The sequence below is a fragment of the Alosa pseudoharengus genome, unplaced genomic scaffold, assembly GCF_046254945.1.
Source record: "Alosa pseudoharengus isolate Yale_2024_CS ecotype anadromous, Long Island Sound unplaced genomic scaffold, YU_APseudo_1.1 YU_APseudo_1.1_scf_20, whole genome shotgun sequence".
NCBI classification, from domain to species: Eukaryota; Metazoa; Chordata; class Actinopteri; order Clupeiformes; family Clupeidae; genus Alosa; species Alosa pseudoharengus.
In genome coordinates, this window is record NW_027468664.1 from 33543649 (window position 1) to 33559203 (window position 15555).

The following is a 15555-nucleotide window of genomic DNA, read 5'->3' on the forward strand; positions in this document are numbered from 1 at the left end:
CTGTTCTACCCCTCTGACATTTCACTCATAATACTGCTGGACAGCATTTAAACCCCTTCTACCTCCCACAGTCTGTTTCACATGAGTTCTCTGCCAATGTAGCAGAAGTAAATGTTTCCCCCATAACCTTCAGGCCTTGGCAGTAGATAGGTATACTACCGGGACCGTGAACTTTAAAGCCAGGGGTGTATGTGGAAAGGCTGACCTGCAGTGCACACGCCCACCCGTGGGTGGTGATCATATACATAGCTTCCTCTCTGGGAGAACAATGCCGGACATTTTAATTGTTTGATGCATGGGTACTTGTGGTTGTTGTCACTGGAAGAACACAGCTTTATTCTAAGACTGGTGACTGTAGTGTGCTGTTGCCATTGTGCTGGCGTTTTGGCAGGCTTCCAAAAGTTGAGGTGTGTTGTTGCTGTTACCCCATCACTTCTCTCACACGTCCAGCCTGTTGGCTGTGGATAACGCGTTGCTTTTTTTAAAAAAAACAATTGCACACGGTTTAGTGTCTGATCACTGTTTTCCCTTGAGTTATTTGTTTTTTTGTATTAGTTTAGGCTGTGAGAAGGCCATACGTAGTTTGTTTGTTTTTTTGTAACTTATATTCTTTTGTTTGTTCATTTTGCTTACTGCTACTTAACTACCCATTCCATACAGGTTCTGCGTAGCCCGGTAGCACTCTGACTATGACACCTAGTGGTGTGCTGTGTTGCCTGTACTATTATAGGTTATTTCCAAGACAAATTTCTCCTAAGGTAGACAATAGAATGACATGGCAGGTCAAGGAAAGCATCAAGAAAAGCAAAGATTAAGAAATCGTTTTTTGACATAGGCAACTGGGGAGGAGGTGTTTTTACACTTTTCAGGCACTCAAAGTTTGAAATATGGACATTGTTTTAGAACCTACAACCTTTAACTGGGGGTTTTGTGTGCAAAAAGTGGAATTAATTGCCAAACACAAGATGGGTCATACAAATTTGAAGACAAGAAAATCAATTGTCACATGAAAATCCAGCGGGAGCCTATTTTCCAAACACAGCGTACTGTACTACCTCAACATAGAATAAAAAGACATGATCCTCCCTGCTGAGTACAATCAGCAGCACATGGACAATTGCATTACAAAGTACAACAACATTTCACAGAAATGGTCTGACTTTAAATGTATTCAATTAGAGAACTTCCTTGTCTGTACAGTGACCCACTCATGTTTGTGTGTAAGGTCATGTGCATGGTATTAAATTAAGTTTTGTCATTAAATTAGCATTATTAGCATGCTCATTTGTATATGATGGTATCAATAATGCACTGCCTGGAATATAGTGTGTCTGTAAGTCTGAAACAATCTAGTGTATAGTAAGCCTGAAACAAACTAGTCCGCCTGATTGTGAAACTACCCTCCCCCACACAAATACCCACATGTCAGGAAAGAACTATAGCACATTTTTGGCTATCAAGTACAGAAAGTATTTTCTTATCTTTTTGAAGCTTTCTTATTTGTCTTGTTGAGCTGATTTACAATAGTATGTGATGGTGTGTGCATACACATAGGCATGTCTGACTGGCTCCCTCACCCTTCTCTGTTTTTGGAAGAGCAGCTCAAGCTCCTGTTCTTTGGTGCTCAACTGCTCCTGCAGGTCTTGACTGTTGGAAAGAAGCCGCTCGGAGTCCTGGAAAAGATGATGGTTGGCCAACAGCTGAATACTTCAACACAGTATACTCCACAAAAAAAGCAGTACATATTTCCTTCACGGTAATATTTATCACGGATATTTATCAATATTTTTCACGGTTGTTTATACAGTAATTTGGGAAGTTGCACCTTGCATTAACATTTGTGCTGACAGTAAGCTGATGTAGCATCAAAAAAGGAAGGAAGGAAGCTTGCATAAGATATTTATTAGATTGCAAAAGTGTTCTACTGTCTTGAAGGGACTTCTCAGAATAATAAAAAAGAAATGCATGTTGCCCATGCAGAACAGAAGCAAATATCTTTTACCTTTAGAATAATTCCATCTTTGTCATTTTTTATCTGCTGCTCCATTTCTTCATACAACCGTCTGATTTCACTGTCATGTAATGCTGTCTTCCTAAACTCAACAGAATGTATAGCAATCATTTAGTAGACAGTACACATTAAATAAGTTGACAGACTACAAAATAAATACACTTTTTTTTACTATCACATTCTATATCTCATGCCAACACACACACACACACACACACACACACACACACACACACACACACACACACACACACACACACACAAAATAACACAGTAAAGCTTCTCAGGGTCTTAGCACCTTACATTGCATAGCTCTGGCATTCCAACAAGTTAAGAGCTAAATATGTAATCAGCTGATACATTTCAGAGCCCTGGAGTTAAGATAAGCTCATGCAAGAGTGAAAGAATACACAAAGGAAATAAAAGAGATACATCTTAAGAATGTAATAATTAAATACAAAATTAGATATTAAACATTGAACATACAGTTGTGGATGCTCGGCCAGTCTAGTGTTTTTAAATACAACATCATACCATGCATTTATTTAACCATTAGTCACGTAGACTCTTAAGGATTAGCAGGTCATTTGAAAAGGATAGAAAATAGCATTCTACAGAGTATTACCATAAACTACTAACAATGAACACAGGAGTCTTCTGTTTGAGATGACATGTTAAAATGATGTGTTCTATTTGGATCTGGTTGTAAGTTCAGGGACAGCATTTGAAATTGTGTTATAACTTAAAATGCATTAGGTGTAATAAATAAAATGGTAGAAACATTCCATGTGTTTATGAAGAGCTTACAGATTACAACGGTATGTTTTAAGTAGTTTGCCCACATTTATTGTTGGTCTTTCTGACATTTTCAGTAAGGAGCACCAGTGATATCAGTGGAAATAAGTTAATACAGAGCCATGAATTAATACAGTACGTTAATGGGATTCATATGTGACAACACTATCATTTTATTTGAAAATCATGTGATCAGTAATATCACATTATTAGTTGGGTTGGCACTAACTAGGCCCACACAACCATTCAATATTTTGGAATCACTGATTGAAGTTTACCTTTTTGAAAGACAATCCCTACAAAATTATCAATAGTGTAAGTGAGCATGACCATTGGAAAGATAATATGTACACAGGCATACAAAGGCCCATATTCTGCAACAACCACTCCTATGTTTCAATGTGGTGTACCCTTAATTTTGAAAAGGTCAATTCATCATTAGAAAACCTTTTTGCAATTATGTTTGTGGGACTGAAAATACGTATAATGTAAAATATGAAGCAATGCAGATTGCCTCAAAGAGAAAAAACAGAAAGATGGAGGCCCTGGTTCACAACTGAAAAGTAGGATTAAAAAAAGACCCCATCACTGTATTTTACACTGCCATGCCACATCATGTGGACAGCACTTGATTGGAAGCAATTTCTTCCCACAACCAGACAATGACCCAAAACACTGCACTAAATTATGTAAGATCAAGCTAGGGAAGAGCAAGTGGAGTCATACTGCTGCAAAGTTTGTAGCTGCTGCCAATGGAGGACTGTTTGACTTGGCCCTTATTATTAGCGTGTTTGCTCAAGCACAAATAAATGCTTTTATTATCAGTGTGCTTGCTGAAGCACGCAGCTGTCATGGTTTTGTATTTGTGTTCTTAGCTTCCTTGTTTTGAACTCTTATTTTGTCTTGTGTTTCTGTTCCTTGTTACTTCCTGACTGTCATGTGTCTTTGTTTTCATCTGTTCCTGTCCTTTAATTCTTGTTAACCATGGTGGCACTCAGATTTTTTTTTGCCTTAGAAGTTTCTACCGATGTCGAATGACCCAGAAATATTTAGTGAGAAGAGCTTTTCGGATTCTCTAAATACTTAAGAATGGTGCTTCAATGCTTCCTTTCAATTCTCTACCTTTAGCACAGGGTACACTGAAGCTTTCTTTATGAAAGGAAAGGAGACAGTGATGCCCCACAATTCTTTGTCCCAGTTATCATCCGTGCAACATTCATCAACGCTGATTACTTGCTGGTGTGTTTATGACCAGCGTGCATGTTTGATAAATACCAAGTGTTTATATTCACAGACATTCTAAATTTTACAAGAAAATTTAAAATGCCTTTTGAGTTCACTTCATATTCTTATGACTCATTTATTTATGTTTTTAAACTATCAAAAAAAGGAACCAATTTAAACTTCATTTGCATACCGTAACAGACAAATCTAAGTTCTAATTCTGCATTCAAAAAGCCTTACAAACCCATCCTCCTCCCCCTTCCTTTTCCCTTAACACAACCAGTGCGGTGAAAATACAAAAAATAAGGTGAAAACAACTCTGTTAACATGCTTGTAATATGGTTCATAGCCTTTGCAATTGTAAGCTAATTGCTGATAATAGTCATTCAACAGTATTCATCCTGAAAGTGAATTATACTCTGACCTTTGAAGGGCACTTTCCATCTCTTTTTTCTCTTGTTGTGCATCTTTGATCTGGTAGGTGACCCGAGCCAGAAACTCCTCAAAATTGCTAAGGAGATGAGGCTCATCCTTGCGGAGCTGTGCCCAAAGACTGCGCACCTCACTTGGTCTGAAATGTAAATAGGGTATTGGAACTGCTTCCACACGTCCAGCAATAAACTGTTAATATATACAGTATATATAAAAAAGTGTATGAGAACTCACTCTTCAAAGATATTAGTAGCTCCAAGGCTCTCAAGCAACATTCCAAAGTGTCTATCCTCCTCCTTGTTCTCCATCAATACATCATCCCACTGGTTCTGGTAAACTGCTTCTGAGGTCTTCTTTGAGATAGCTCTTTGATCCTCAACCTTCAAGATCTTTCGGCCATGAAGAAAATCGCCTGGGATACGAACAATACATAATAATATCAACAGATTGCCATTCTTTCAACCTGGGCCCTTGAAATTCGGTGTTCAGTGATCACTGCATAGCCTATTATTACATTTTCAATAGCAAATGCTTTGCCATTGAGGACTGAAAATTAACTATGAGCATCATTTCTGCTGCAAAGGAGTAAGACATCAGATTAAGTAGAAACATTAGAAATGAATCAGAGACAGGTGAACGATTATTGCTGCTTGACAGTAGTATAGGTGCCTGCGTAAGTGTATGGATGACTGAAACGGACAGTTTCGAACAAAGTGGGCTATAGGATGATGACCTCACGTCAAGTTTAAACTGAAGGTGTACAGATGGTAAGCTCCAATATCCAAACAAGGTGATAATAACGGATTTTCCCTATATAGTTAGAACTAGGTCTACTGCAAGCAATAAGCTTTTCCACCTTGTAGTGGTACTTGACCTTAATAAAGCACTCAGAAGTGCTTAGCTGAAAAAGTGCGTAAATCCGTGGCAGAATGTGTGAGTTGTCACATAAAAAATGCCCGGATTTTATAGTAGCTTCCTAGGCATGTAACTGCCTCCATGGCGTGTAAATGACAGACTTCAAGGGCAGAATGCATGCAGGCTGAAAAGCACTTAGTTGCACAATTTTTTTTTTATTTGCCCCACTGACAAAACGGTAGGAATCATAATATGTTAAGTCCTATTGTGCAAATATTCTGGTTTAAATACAGACGTATGCCTGGGGTCTTATTCAGGTTTTCAGTAACTGGAATATGATCTTAATCAGGTTATGACAACTGGGTTAAGGTGTTTCCACGACTCATACACAATCTGAATATTATCATTATTCCGATTAAAACAGGATATGGTGTGCATGGATTATTGCAGGTTCTTCCTGTACACCACCTCATTCCTTTTATGGGTTACTTCACCAAATAATTTGGTCAACAGCCATCACTGATTCTTATTAAGAATTTTAATTCTTGATAAAAACACTTCAATGATCGTTAAATAGCATTCAACATCCCTACACCTATTTACATTGCAGTTACCACAATATATTGCATTTGTAGTCTTAGATAGATAGACTTGTAGATAGAATAAATTGACTGAAAATATAAATTACTATAAAAGAGCATGACTTATTTTCATAGAAAAACCTCCCATGGATAAATTAAGTAGATTTATTTTCTTCAGTGTAGACTTTTTTGTTTTATGCAAACTTACTAAAACCAGAAGAAAACTCTCCCATGGTAAGGTACCCATTCTTGTCTGAATCCAACGAATCAAAGACATTCTCTAGTTCCTCTTCACTCAGAGGTAGCTCCTTATGAAGCCTCTAATGAAATCAGAAAAAGGTAAGGCTGCAGGGTAAACTGGTCATGAGCAGAATCAAAGGACAAAGTATTTCACAACCTAGGCCATACTTTTGATGTTATTAGCTATAAACTTTCAGTAGGGACCAAAACAATTAGAATCAATACAGTTTCTAAATACGCTAACTAGCTACACAATGCTATCCTGTCAGAGCATGGCTAATGTCAAAGTAGATTACTTTTTTTTCGCCAGTAACTCACCTCTACATGTCATAACAAGACACAAGTAGCCTCATCGGACATGCCATTTTCTTTGAAAACTCATATACATCAAACAAGTAAAAAAACACATTGAAAATATAGTCATATTAACAATCATTTACAAATTTCTGCATTTTGAAAGAATATTTTTTATGAAGGCAGATATTGAGCATTCCACATTTTGCTTAACTAGACAACAATATACGACAGACTTACCGTAATTTCCCTACTATTAGCCGCGGCTTATACATTGATTTTTCAAAATTTCTTCCATGAGGTTAATACACGGGGTCAGTTAATATGGTATTAATATGGTTCTGTTTCTTTTAACTTGCAGAAAACACTGTCTTGCAGCTGATACACAATGTGGCTAATACACAGGAAATTACTCAAATTATGATGTGATGATGAAATGTTAATCAAGCAAAACATTTACCACAGTGATTGAGTAGTTCTCACCAAGATATTGTAGTTTAAAGTGGATATGAAGCACTGAACAAAGTCCATGTTTTTCGGATTCTTTCTATCTTCGGTGAGATATGGTTTTACAATCAAACCTGAAATTCAAGTGGTTTTGCAGAAAAACTAGGTAGAAATTCAGATTTACGCTACCAGGGCACAACCATCTTTGATCAAGGCATAGCGTGACATCCCAAGAATCATTTTGCTTTGTGGAATTATACAGTTAACACTGTTGCAGGCGAAAATATAACGCTAATATCGATGTGCATACCATAATAACATTTTAAAACAATCGCATTTAATGGAATGAACATATATTTATCATATTTATCACGCATGGTGCCTTCATGAAGGCCTAATTAATCGTTTGATACCAGCGGTGTTTTACCTCTGAATATCCCAATGTGGCCGACGAACACAAAGTGTGTCCAAATCACACCCATTCGCTGCATTGATAGATGCAGTAGTAATTCAGTTCTCTTCTGCACTGTAGCTTGAATGTTATTCTCTTTCTGTAAGTGGTTTTGGGTAAAAGGGTCTGCTAATTAATAAATCGTAGTTAGTACATAGATAGATGTAAATGTCCGTAAACAACGCAACAGAGAAGAATGGGTGTGAATTTGGACGCACTTTGCATTTGTCGTCCACACAGGGACATGGAGTGGTAAAACACCATCTATATTAAACAATAAATGTTGCCTTCATAAAGGCATCTTGCGTGAATTATGAGGGTTTATTGTAACTGTATAACTCCACAAAGTGAAACAATTCTTGCGACGTCACCTTATGCCTTGATCAAAGATGGCTGCGTCCTGGTGGCAAAAATCTGAATTTCTACTTTGTTTTTCAGCAAAACCACTTGAATTTCAGGTTTAACTGTGAAACCATATCTCAGATAAAAAAGAAGCATCCAAAAAACACAGACATTGTTCTGTGCTTCATTTACACTTTAAACTAGATACAGCGCAAGGAAAATAAAGTACACCTCCCAAATCCCCTCGATTCCTAACTCTTTATAAACCGCTTGTTCTATTTAGTTTCTACTGACCGCCAGAGGTGGTGCTTTCAACACCTGGATGTCCATCACACGTACATGCAAATCGAGTGTTTGTATCGACAAAGTCACCTGTGATCTGAGTGACATATGCCCTGTTCCCCGGCACAAAAGGCAGGTCAATCAAGTGACTTCTTGCATTTTCTCGCATGAGTTAAGGTTTAGTAGTGTTCCAAAAATTTTTCGGCAGCATTGGAAGTCTTGCTACCCAGATTGCAAATTTGGCCCTCCAAAAGACTAGCCGCAATCAAATTATTGCATTTTCTGTTTAACGTTGAATGTTATCCAAAACAGGTAAGCCTATTTTCTCATTGGTAAATTTTGTTTGCATGAAGAGGTCACGCTGCATGGTCAACTTGTTGTCAGCTTGTATCAGTGCTCACACCACGCTTGAATTTAAGTGACTTTGTTTAATGGACTACGATACGGGCTAGGATTCCCTTCCGCAAACTTTTTTGCTTATTATTGTCTTGCTCTAACATGTTCGTTCAAGTGGAAGACTCCCAGTGGATCATCTGTGAGACTTACTTTGAAGGGTGTACTTTCAGTTGACTATTATGCTGATAAGCTAATTAAGTGGTAACTATCGATTTCTGTTTATTATGACCGCCACTAGCGTAGCGGTCATATAGGGATTGCCAACGTTTTTTTTTCTTCCAGTCATCAACTTCCTGAATTTTTGGTCAATGATTCCCGGGAGACTGAAACACTGGGTGGGCATGTAGCCCCACTAGACTTTTACCAGAAAAAAAATGGTTTGGGCCCCCCGAAACCCAAAAAATGCAGTTTGTCCTAAATAACTACCTGAACCGTGGCACTGACGATGACATTTTTTTTTATGGTATGTTGGTCTCAAGGGCCCGCATCAACCTAGCCCATACCCACTCATTTGTGATTTGCACCCCCAAGTAAAAAATGCAAATGAAATATTATACTGCTTTAATCGCCCCTATCTTCAGTTGAGATGTTCTGAACTGCACAAAGTTTAATGTGCATGATTAACCTGACATCCTCTGTGGGTATGCCATGTACATTTAGTGACTGTACACCCATCGGCCTGTAGATGGTGGTGTTGAGCGAGTTGCTCGTAGAGGAGGATGAGGAGAGGAGCTACAAGGCAGGACTGTCTCACACACACACACACACTCTCTCTCTTTCACACACACACACACACACATAAACACACAAGCGCACACACACATATGCATGCATACACACACACATGCATGCACACCCACACACATCCACATGCACAGCCACACAGGCATGCACACAGACACACACATCCACATGCACAGACACACACACACACACACACAAACGCACACACTCGCACACACGCACACACGCACACGCATACAACGCGCGCGCACGCACGTGCATCTTTTCATACGAAACTCCCTTTTATCAAAGCTGATCGGAGCCAAGCTAAATATAGCACACGCACTGGCACAGCAAACAAACTGCTGAAAGAAAGTATAACTTGACACACACAGACACACACACACACACACACACACACATACATACACATGCACACAGTGTATTGATGAAGTGTAAAAAAATGTTGTAATGTTTATTTGTTTACTTTTTTGTAATTATTATTATTCTTGCTTTGGCAATGCATCATGATTTGTCGTGCCAATAAAGCTTATTTGAATTTAATTGAATTCCCCATAAGTCTAACACCTTACTTTCCCTTCACTGACTTGCTCCATCGCTGTGAAGTTTTTCATTTGAATGTCTAGGCGCATAATTGTGACAAATGTCGATGTAGGCTAGATTGAAGTTGTAAAAGTCAGATCAAATCCGCCTTGTTTGTTCACACTGCGGCCACATTGAAAAAAATAAGACCTGGGTCTTATTCAGGACCACACATGGAAGTGGTCTAAATCGGATTTGAAAAAATCAGATCTGGGCAAGATTTGAGTGTTCACACTACTTTGAAGAAGTCTGACCTGGTCACTTCACCCTAAAGAATTTGGGCCACTTGCCTGCAGTCTGAACATAGCCTTTGTTGGTATTAGTCATCCAGGTGCTGAAAGCACCGCCTCTGGAGGTCAGTAGAAACAAAATAGAATGATGGTTATGTTCTATTTATCCTTTAGCTGTTCTCTAGGGGCCTATTGCTTAAAAGAAACATGGTATATCATAGCCACTTGACATGGAATAATTGTAAACTGAACTATTCCCACGTTGATTGTCAAGTTCCTTCTAGCTACCCCACATACCGTTTAGTCCTTTAGAAAATGGCAATAGGAATTTCAGAAATGTTTCATCACAATTGACTTACCCTCATGTCTGTGCGTGTGATGTATCCTTTGCTCTCAATGTCACATGTCTGAAAGAACTCGTGTGTCTTGTCCAACATGGAGATGCAGCCCCACTTGGACCCCCCCCTTTCTTCACTAACTTGAGTTTCTGGCTGCCCCTCCTTTTTATCCGAATCTCTGCGGTAGCCCCTTGTGCTAACATGTGTGAAGTCAGCCATGTCTTCTCTTCTTTAGTCTTTATGCTTTGTAAAGTAAGAATAACAAGGCTCCCAACAATTATTTTTCCATGATGGTTCACACCTCATTTCTCCTCTGACAGCATTCTTTTAACCTCAGTTTCAGCAACCTACAAGAAAAAACATTGCTGACTGTTTATGATGCATCATCATAACTGTGTCAGTGTAGTCAAATAACCATAAACATGAAAAACAAACATATACAAATATAAGGGGAAAAAATATTTTTGCAAATATGCTGTGGTGCATCATTTTTTATGCTAAAACTACATTTTATACAGTTCCATTTCTGTTGGTAACCCACCTTTTCTATTGCAACAAGGAGAGTTATGTAATCTCTTCTGGGCATTTCTCAGACACACACACACACACACAGACACCATCTTATCTAGCTACCACATACTGTAGCAACAGCAATGTTGGATTTTTATCTACTTGCAAAAATGCAATGTTCAATGAATTCACCCACTCACACACACACACTCGTACAGCAATGGCGGAGGTTGCCAATTTGCACATTGGGAGCCCTTTTAGTGGAGTGGCTTAGTGAAATTACCATTACCGGGTGGATAATTAAGCAATATGACACGAGTGGAAGTGGTGTAGGTAAAGGATATCGCCACGGCTGTAATTCGACCATAGGTGTGAGACCCACGACCAAATAAGGCTACTTATTCTAAATTTTAGATGCAACTTCTTTAGGACCCACTGAATAATTTTAGCCTAGGAGCCCAACAACCGAGATTTTGAAAATGTTCATACAGAGCACAAAATACATTTGATCTAAAGGCGAGACACTACAGTAGGCTTCTACTAGGGGGGCTGCTTCTAGGGGGTACGCGAGATGAAAAGGGCTATGGCGGACAGGTGTAAAATGAAAATTTTAAATCTTTTGTAATTAATTAATGAATAAATACATAATTTCAAACCAGGTCATAATGATATGTAAACATGAAATTAAAGGATATCATTTATAAACTCTGTATGTGTTCATCAAAAAAGGGCAGCTTATTAAACATGACGCCTGGAATAGCTAATAGAATGCGTTACTTTTGAATGCGTTGGATGGTCCGTGGGGGGAAAGTTTCGCGGATATAACAGGTTTTTTAAAACAACAAAAACAGAAAGGAGGGAAGGAGCAAAGCTAGGAGTTATTTCAGATGGGCAAGAAAGGTAACATTAAGCTAGGCTTTACATTTAACAAACTAAAGGTAGCCTTTCTAGGCTGTATAGCCTAATGTTGTCCAAACGAATACATCCTTGTCAGGCGTTGTTGTAGGCCTATTATAAGATATTGTATGTGGATGTAGTTAGGCTACTATGCAGGCTACTTTTCATAACTTTTTAACTGACCAAATGCACGCACCTAAAACCGGGAAACGGACAAATTTTGTCAACGCGGGGGGTGTTATAGAATGCGTTACGTTTTTATGTGTTTATGTGTCGGATGGTGGGGGTACACGAGCCGAGTCGGAATGTAGGCGGTGGTACGCGGGGGGGAAGTTTGGGAACCGCTGGTGTATAGAGTCAGTGGACGGGCTTAACTTAATGATGGCAGAGTTGGGACAGTTCTGCGTGAATTCCCTGCTACTTGAAAACAAAGAAGATGAATGCTGCTGCTGACGAACAGCGGTCTTTGACTTGAGTTAAGTTGGCAAAAGTTTGATCAACTAGCCAACTAGCTCCGCTGGTGGGAAAACGCATGGGACTCATGAATTGTAGTGCTATCATATTGCATGCAGAGGGAATTTGACAACCTCCGCCCCTCAGATTCAGCACAATGGTGAGTTCCCAGACCCTACATCTTGATGTGGGTCTGGCTCGTCAGGCTTACACTACAAGCGAATAAAGTAAAAAAAATAACTAATTTATGACTCACAAGTTCACATTCCAAATTTGCAAAAAGAGAAGCAATCGAAAAACATGTTTGGCGAGATCTCTAGCCAGGATCATGGAGTGCTTTGCAGGGATCGTACAGGAATCTATGTACACGCAGGAGTAAAGCAGGATCCATGCTTACACCCCTATGCTATTCCTAACCATAGTTCGAATTACAGGGGGTAGCCTACTGGGTGGTACTATACCCCCCAATGAAGACCCAGTACCCCCCAAAGAGACAAAAATATCAGTTTTGGGGGGGTCAGATATTTTTTCTGATATTGTGAAAAAATATCATTACAGTTACAATACAAGTCAACTCCTATTTTCACTGTAGGAACATAATTTAATGTAAAGCGATTTCAGACACCCCTATTGTGGACCATACCATTTTTAATCACCGTGGCAGAGATAGAGAACGATTTCAACTTCTCAAGCAAGTGTCAACATTGAATGACAAAACGTAAATTCCTCCAGTAGGCTAAATTCGGTTTGCTGCTGATGTGCATGGGTAAATGTAAGTTGCTAGCTGACGTCTAGCTTGTTGAAAATGTGTTATTTTACAACCTTCATTTATAAACATGTTTTGTTCTTTCATAGCTCATGTCACGTCTTCATACATTGAATTACTGGCTACTTAGTTGCTACTTACCCACTGAGGCTAGTAATACTTTACATTGTGGTGAGGTAAGGAGATGAACTCCCTAGCCTAGGTGTCCATTCTCATTTTATCTTGAATAAATTATTGTGCCCTTTTGAAATTAGTTTGGCACAGATCCTGTGTTTTTATATTACCGGTATGTATGCACAAGAGGGTCTGATGTAGCTAAGTCTACATAACATCAGTGAAACCTGTGGAAACATAAAAAGACCCAAGTAGCCTAGGCTAAATAGTAGGCTATGTGCTAGTTTTTGAAATTGTTTTATAATTGGTTTTGTATTGTTTTTACATTCTATAATTTCATATTTTTAGTTCGATAAATAGTTTCATCTGAGAACCCTGACTATCTTAGATTTTATTTTATTCTAAGAGACACTATGAGGAAAATGAAAGGGCACACAGACATCAGGCACTTTTTTGGTGCTAAAAGAGTAAGCAGGATATATTAAACTAAGAACACTATAGAACACTAAGATCTACAAACAATTACATTAAAAACGTAGACCTGTGCAGTTAGGTTTTATACACTGTTCATATGTGTTAATGAAAGGGGTGCTCAGCAGACAGGAGAGGCACAGGATGAAAGCCATGAGCAGGCCGCAGGGAGACGACAGGATATATAAGAACGATGAGATATTCTGTAGCCTACTGATTATCAGTTTGTTGCATGTTTAGACCTTATGTGTTGCACAACACATGTTGCACTTGGCGATCACGGTGGGGATTGATATGGTAGTGGACCATGATGGTCATGGAAGAAGTGAAGGAGCAGTACCCCCCAATTATGGTGGGGTAATTCGCACTCTGTTCCTAACCTAGGAAGATGGAAGGTGTTAGGGGAGGTGGAGGGTTTAAAGTGAGTGATCAAACCAAAAGCCAAAGCCTAAACAGGTAGGCTGGGAATAGATGACCAAGAATGACACTGTAGGCGTGGCAAATTCAAAATGCTCCTCCCAAACTGTTCTCTTCTGTTTAGAAATGGCATATATCATCATGAAACTTGCCCAGTTGTTTATTCACACAAAGACTGGCATGGTTGTATTTCGGTTAGCCTAATTGCTGGTTTGATTTGCAATAAGAGATGATCTTATGGAAAATACCCCATGCCAATCTCTAAGTATAGTGAAGGGTATATGATGATGGGCTATATTAATGCCAAAGGCCAAGGGAACTTCATTAGGATGTATCCTTGATCCATGAAATAACTGGCCTTTAAAAATAAAAATCTGTCTGCCTCTATAGGAATTTAACATAGGGGTGTGTTTACTTATGCCCCCTGTATTTTAAGGAAGAGCATTTATTTATTTACAATACATTATTCATTCACAAAGAAAATTGGTGTCCTTAAACAATTTCCAAAAGATGATTTTCTATTCCTCTTTTTTAGTCAACTTCAGCATGGGTGTGCTAACTTTGTAAAGTGACTATTCAAATCTCATTGATCTCCTGCAACATTTCCTGGAGATTTTCATTTTGCAGTATCTGCTCAAATGCAGCGTGAAACCAAAGCAAAATGCAGTAACTTCACTTACTGCAAATTTCCTGGGTTTCACCATCAAGAAGGACAGATACTGCAGTTTGCCTTTGTTTTACAATTAAATCTGAAAATGAGGCCACTTCTGCTCATAATCAGTAAGACTGAACAAGGTCTTCTGACAAATCTGACAAAACTTAATCATATAATAATAATAATAATATATTTTATTTGTAATGCCCGGGGAATCTCAAAGTGCTAACAGTAAAAGACAGAAGATCACATTTAGTTAAAGGGACACCAGGCAAGCCTGATGCTTTTTCTCTATGAAACTCCCCCTTGCTCGGTCTGAAGCTCTTTTCCTTTTCTTTGCATCTTCCGTCAAGGGTTTTCGCTGCTTCTTCGCCAGCTCTGCCATTATACACACGTTTGCAACAATCGCTAGCGTTTCGTTAGCCTGCCTCTGTGCTGTGGATGCAGGATGTAAACTGATTCTGCTTCGGTCGGCGGGTACGATACACTGAACTTGCAAGCAGGATATTCTTCCTACAGGCAGTAGGGGCGGGCGAGAGAGTCTTCATTCGCCCTGTAATGAGTCATTTAACCATATACCGACTTACGAAGATGAGTAATTAACACGAAAACGTTGCCTGGTGTCCCTTTAAAATAAAAATAAGAAATAAGGATAATATTTTGTAATAAAATTACAAAAAGGCAGCAGCTGTCAAGGTTAAAATCAGCAGTCAGGTTAATGAAAAAAAGTCATAAATCATACCCTGCTAAAAAGAAATGTTTTAAAACTGTCTGTAGACTGATGAGCCCTCAGTGTCTGGCAGGGCATTCCAAAGATGGGGACCAGCAGAGCAGAAGGTTGGAAACTTGTGGAGTTTAACCATAAGTTTAACCATAATCACGTAGCAGGCTCAATCTCTACACAGGTATGAAATTAATAATAGGTTGGTTAACTAAGCTAGTTAATGCTAGCCTTGGAAGCCACATAAATGAATGGCAGTATCTATGGCAACATGGCTAATATGAGCTACAAGTTATGTTAACCAGGT

General features: G+C 38.9%; 1 protein-coding gene across 1 annotated transcript in view; it reads right to left on the reverse strand.

Moving 5' to 3' along the window:
• cracr2ab (calcium release activated channel regulator 2Ab) overlaps positions 1-10343 on the reverse strand; it is a 28203-nt gene extending 17860 nt beyond the window's left edge. The window contains exons 1-6 of the mRNA XM_076297139.1: positions 10266-10343; positions 6107-6218; positions 4697-4874; positions 4455-4601; positions 2003-2093; positions 1578-1673 (exon numbers count right to left, since the gene is read on the reverse strand). Coding sequence (XP_076153254.1) covers positions 1578-1673; positions 2003-2093; positions 4455-4601; positions 4697-4874; positions 6107-6218; positions 10266-10343 — 702 coding nt within the window. The remainder of the gene's footprint in view (positions 1-1577; positions 1674-2002; positions 2094-4454; positions 4602-4696; positions 4875-6106; positions 6219-10265) is intronic.
• Positions 10344-15555: the final 5212 nt, after the last annotated feature.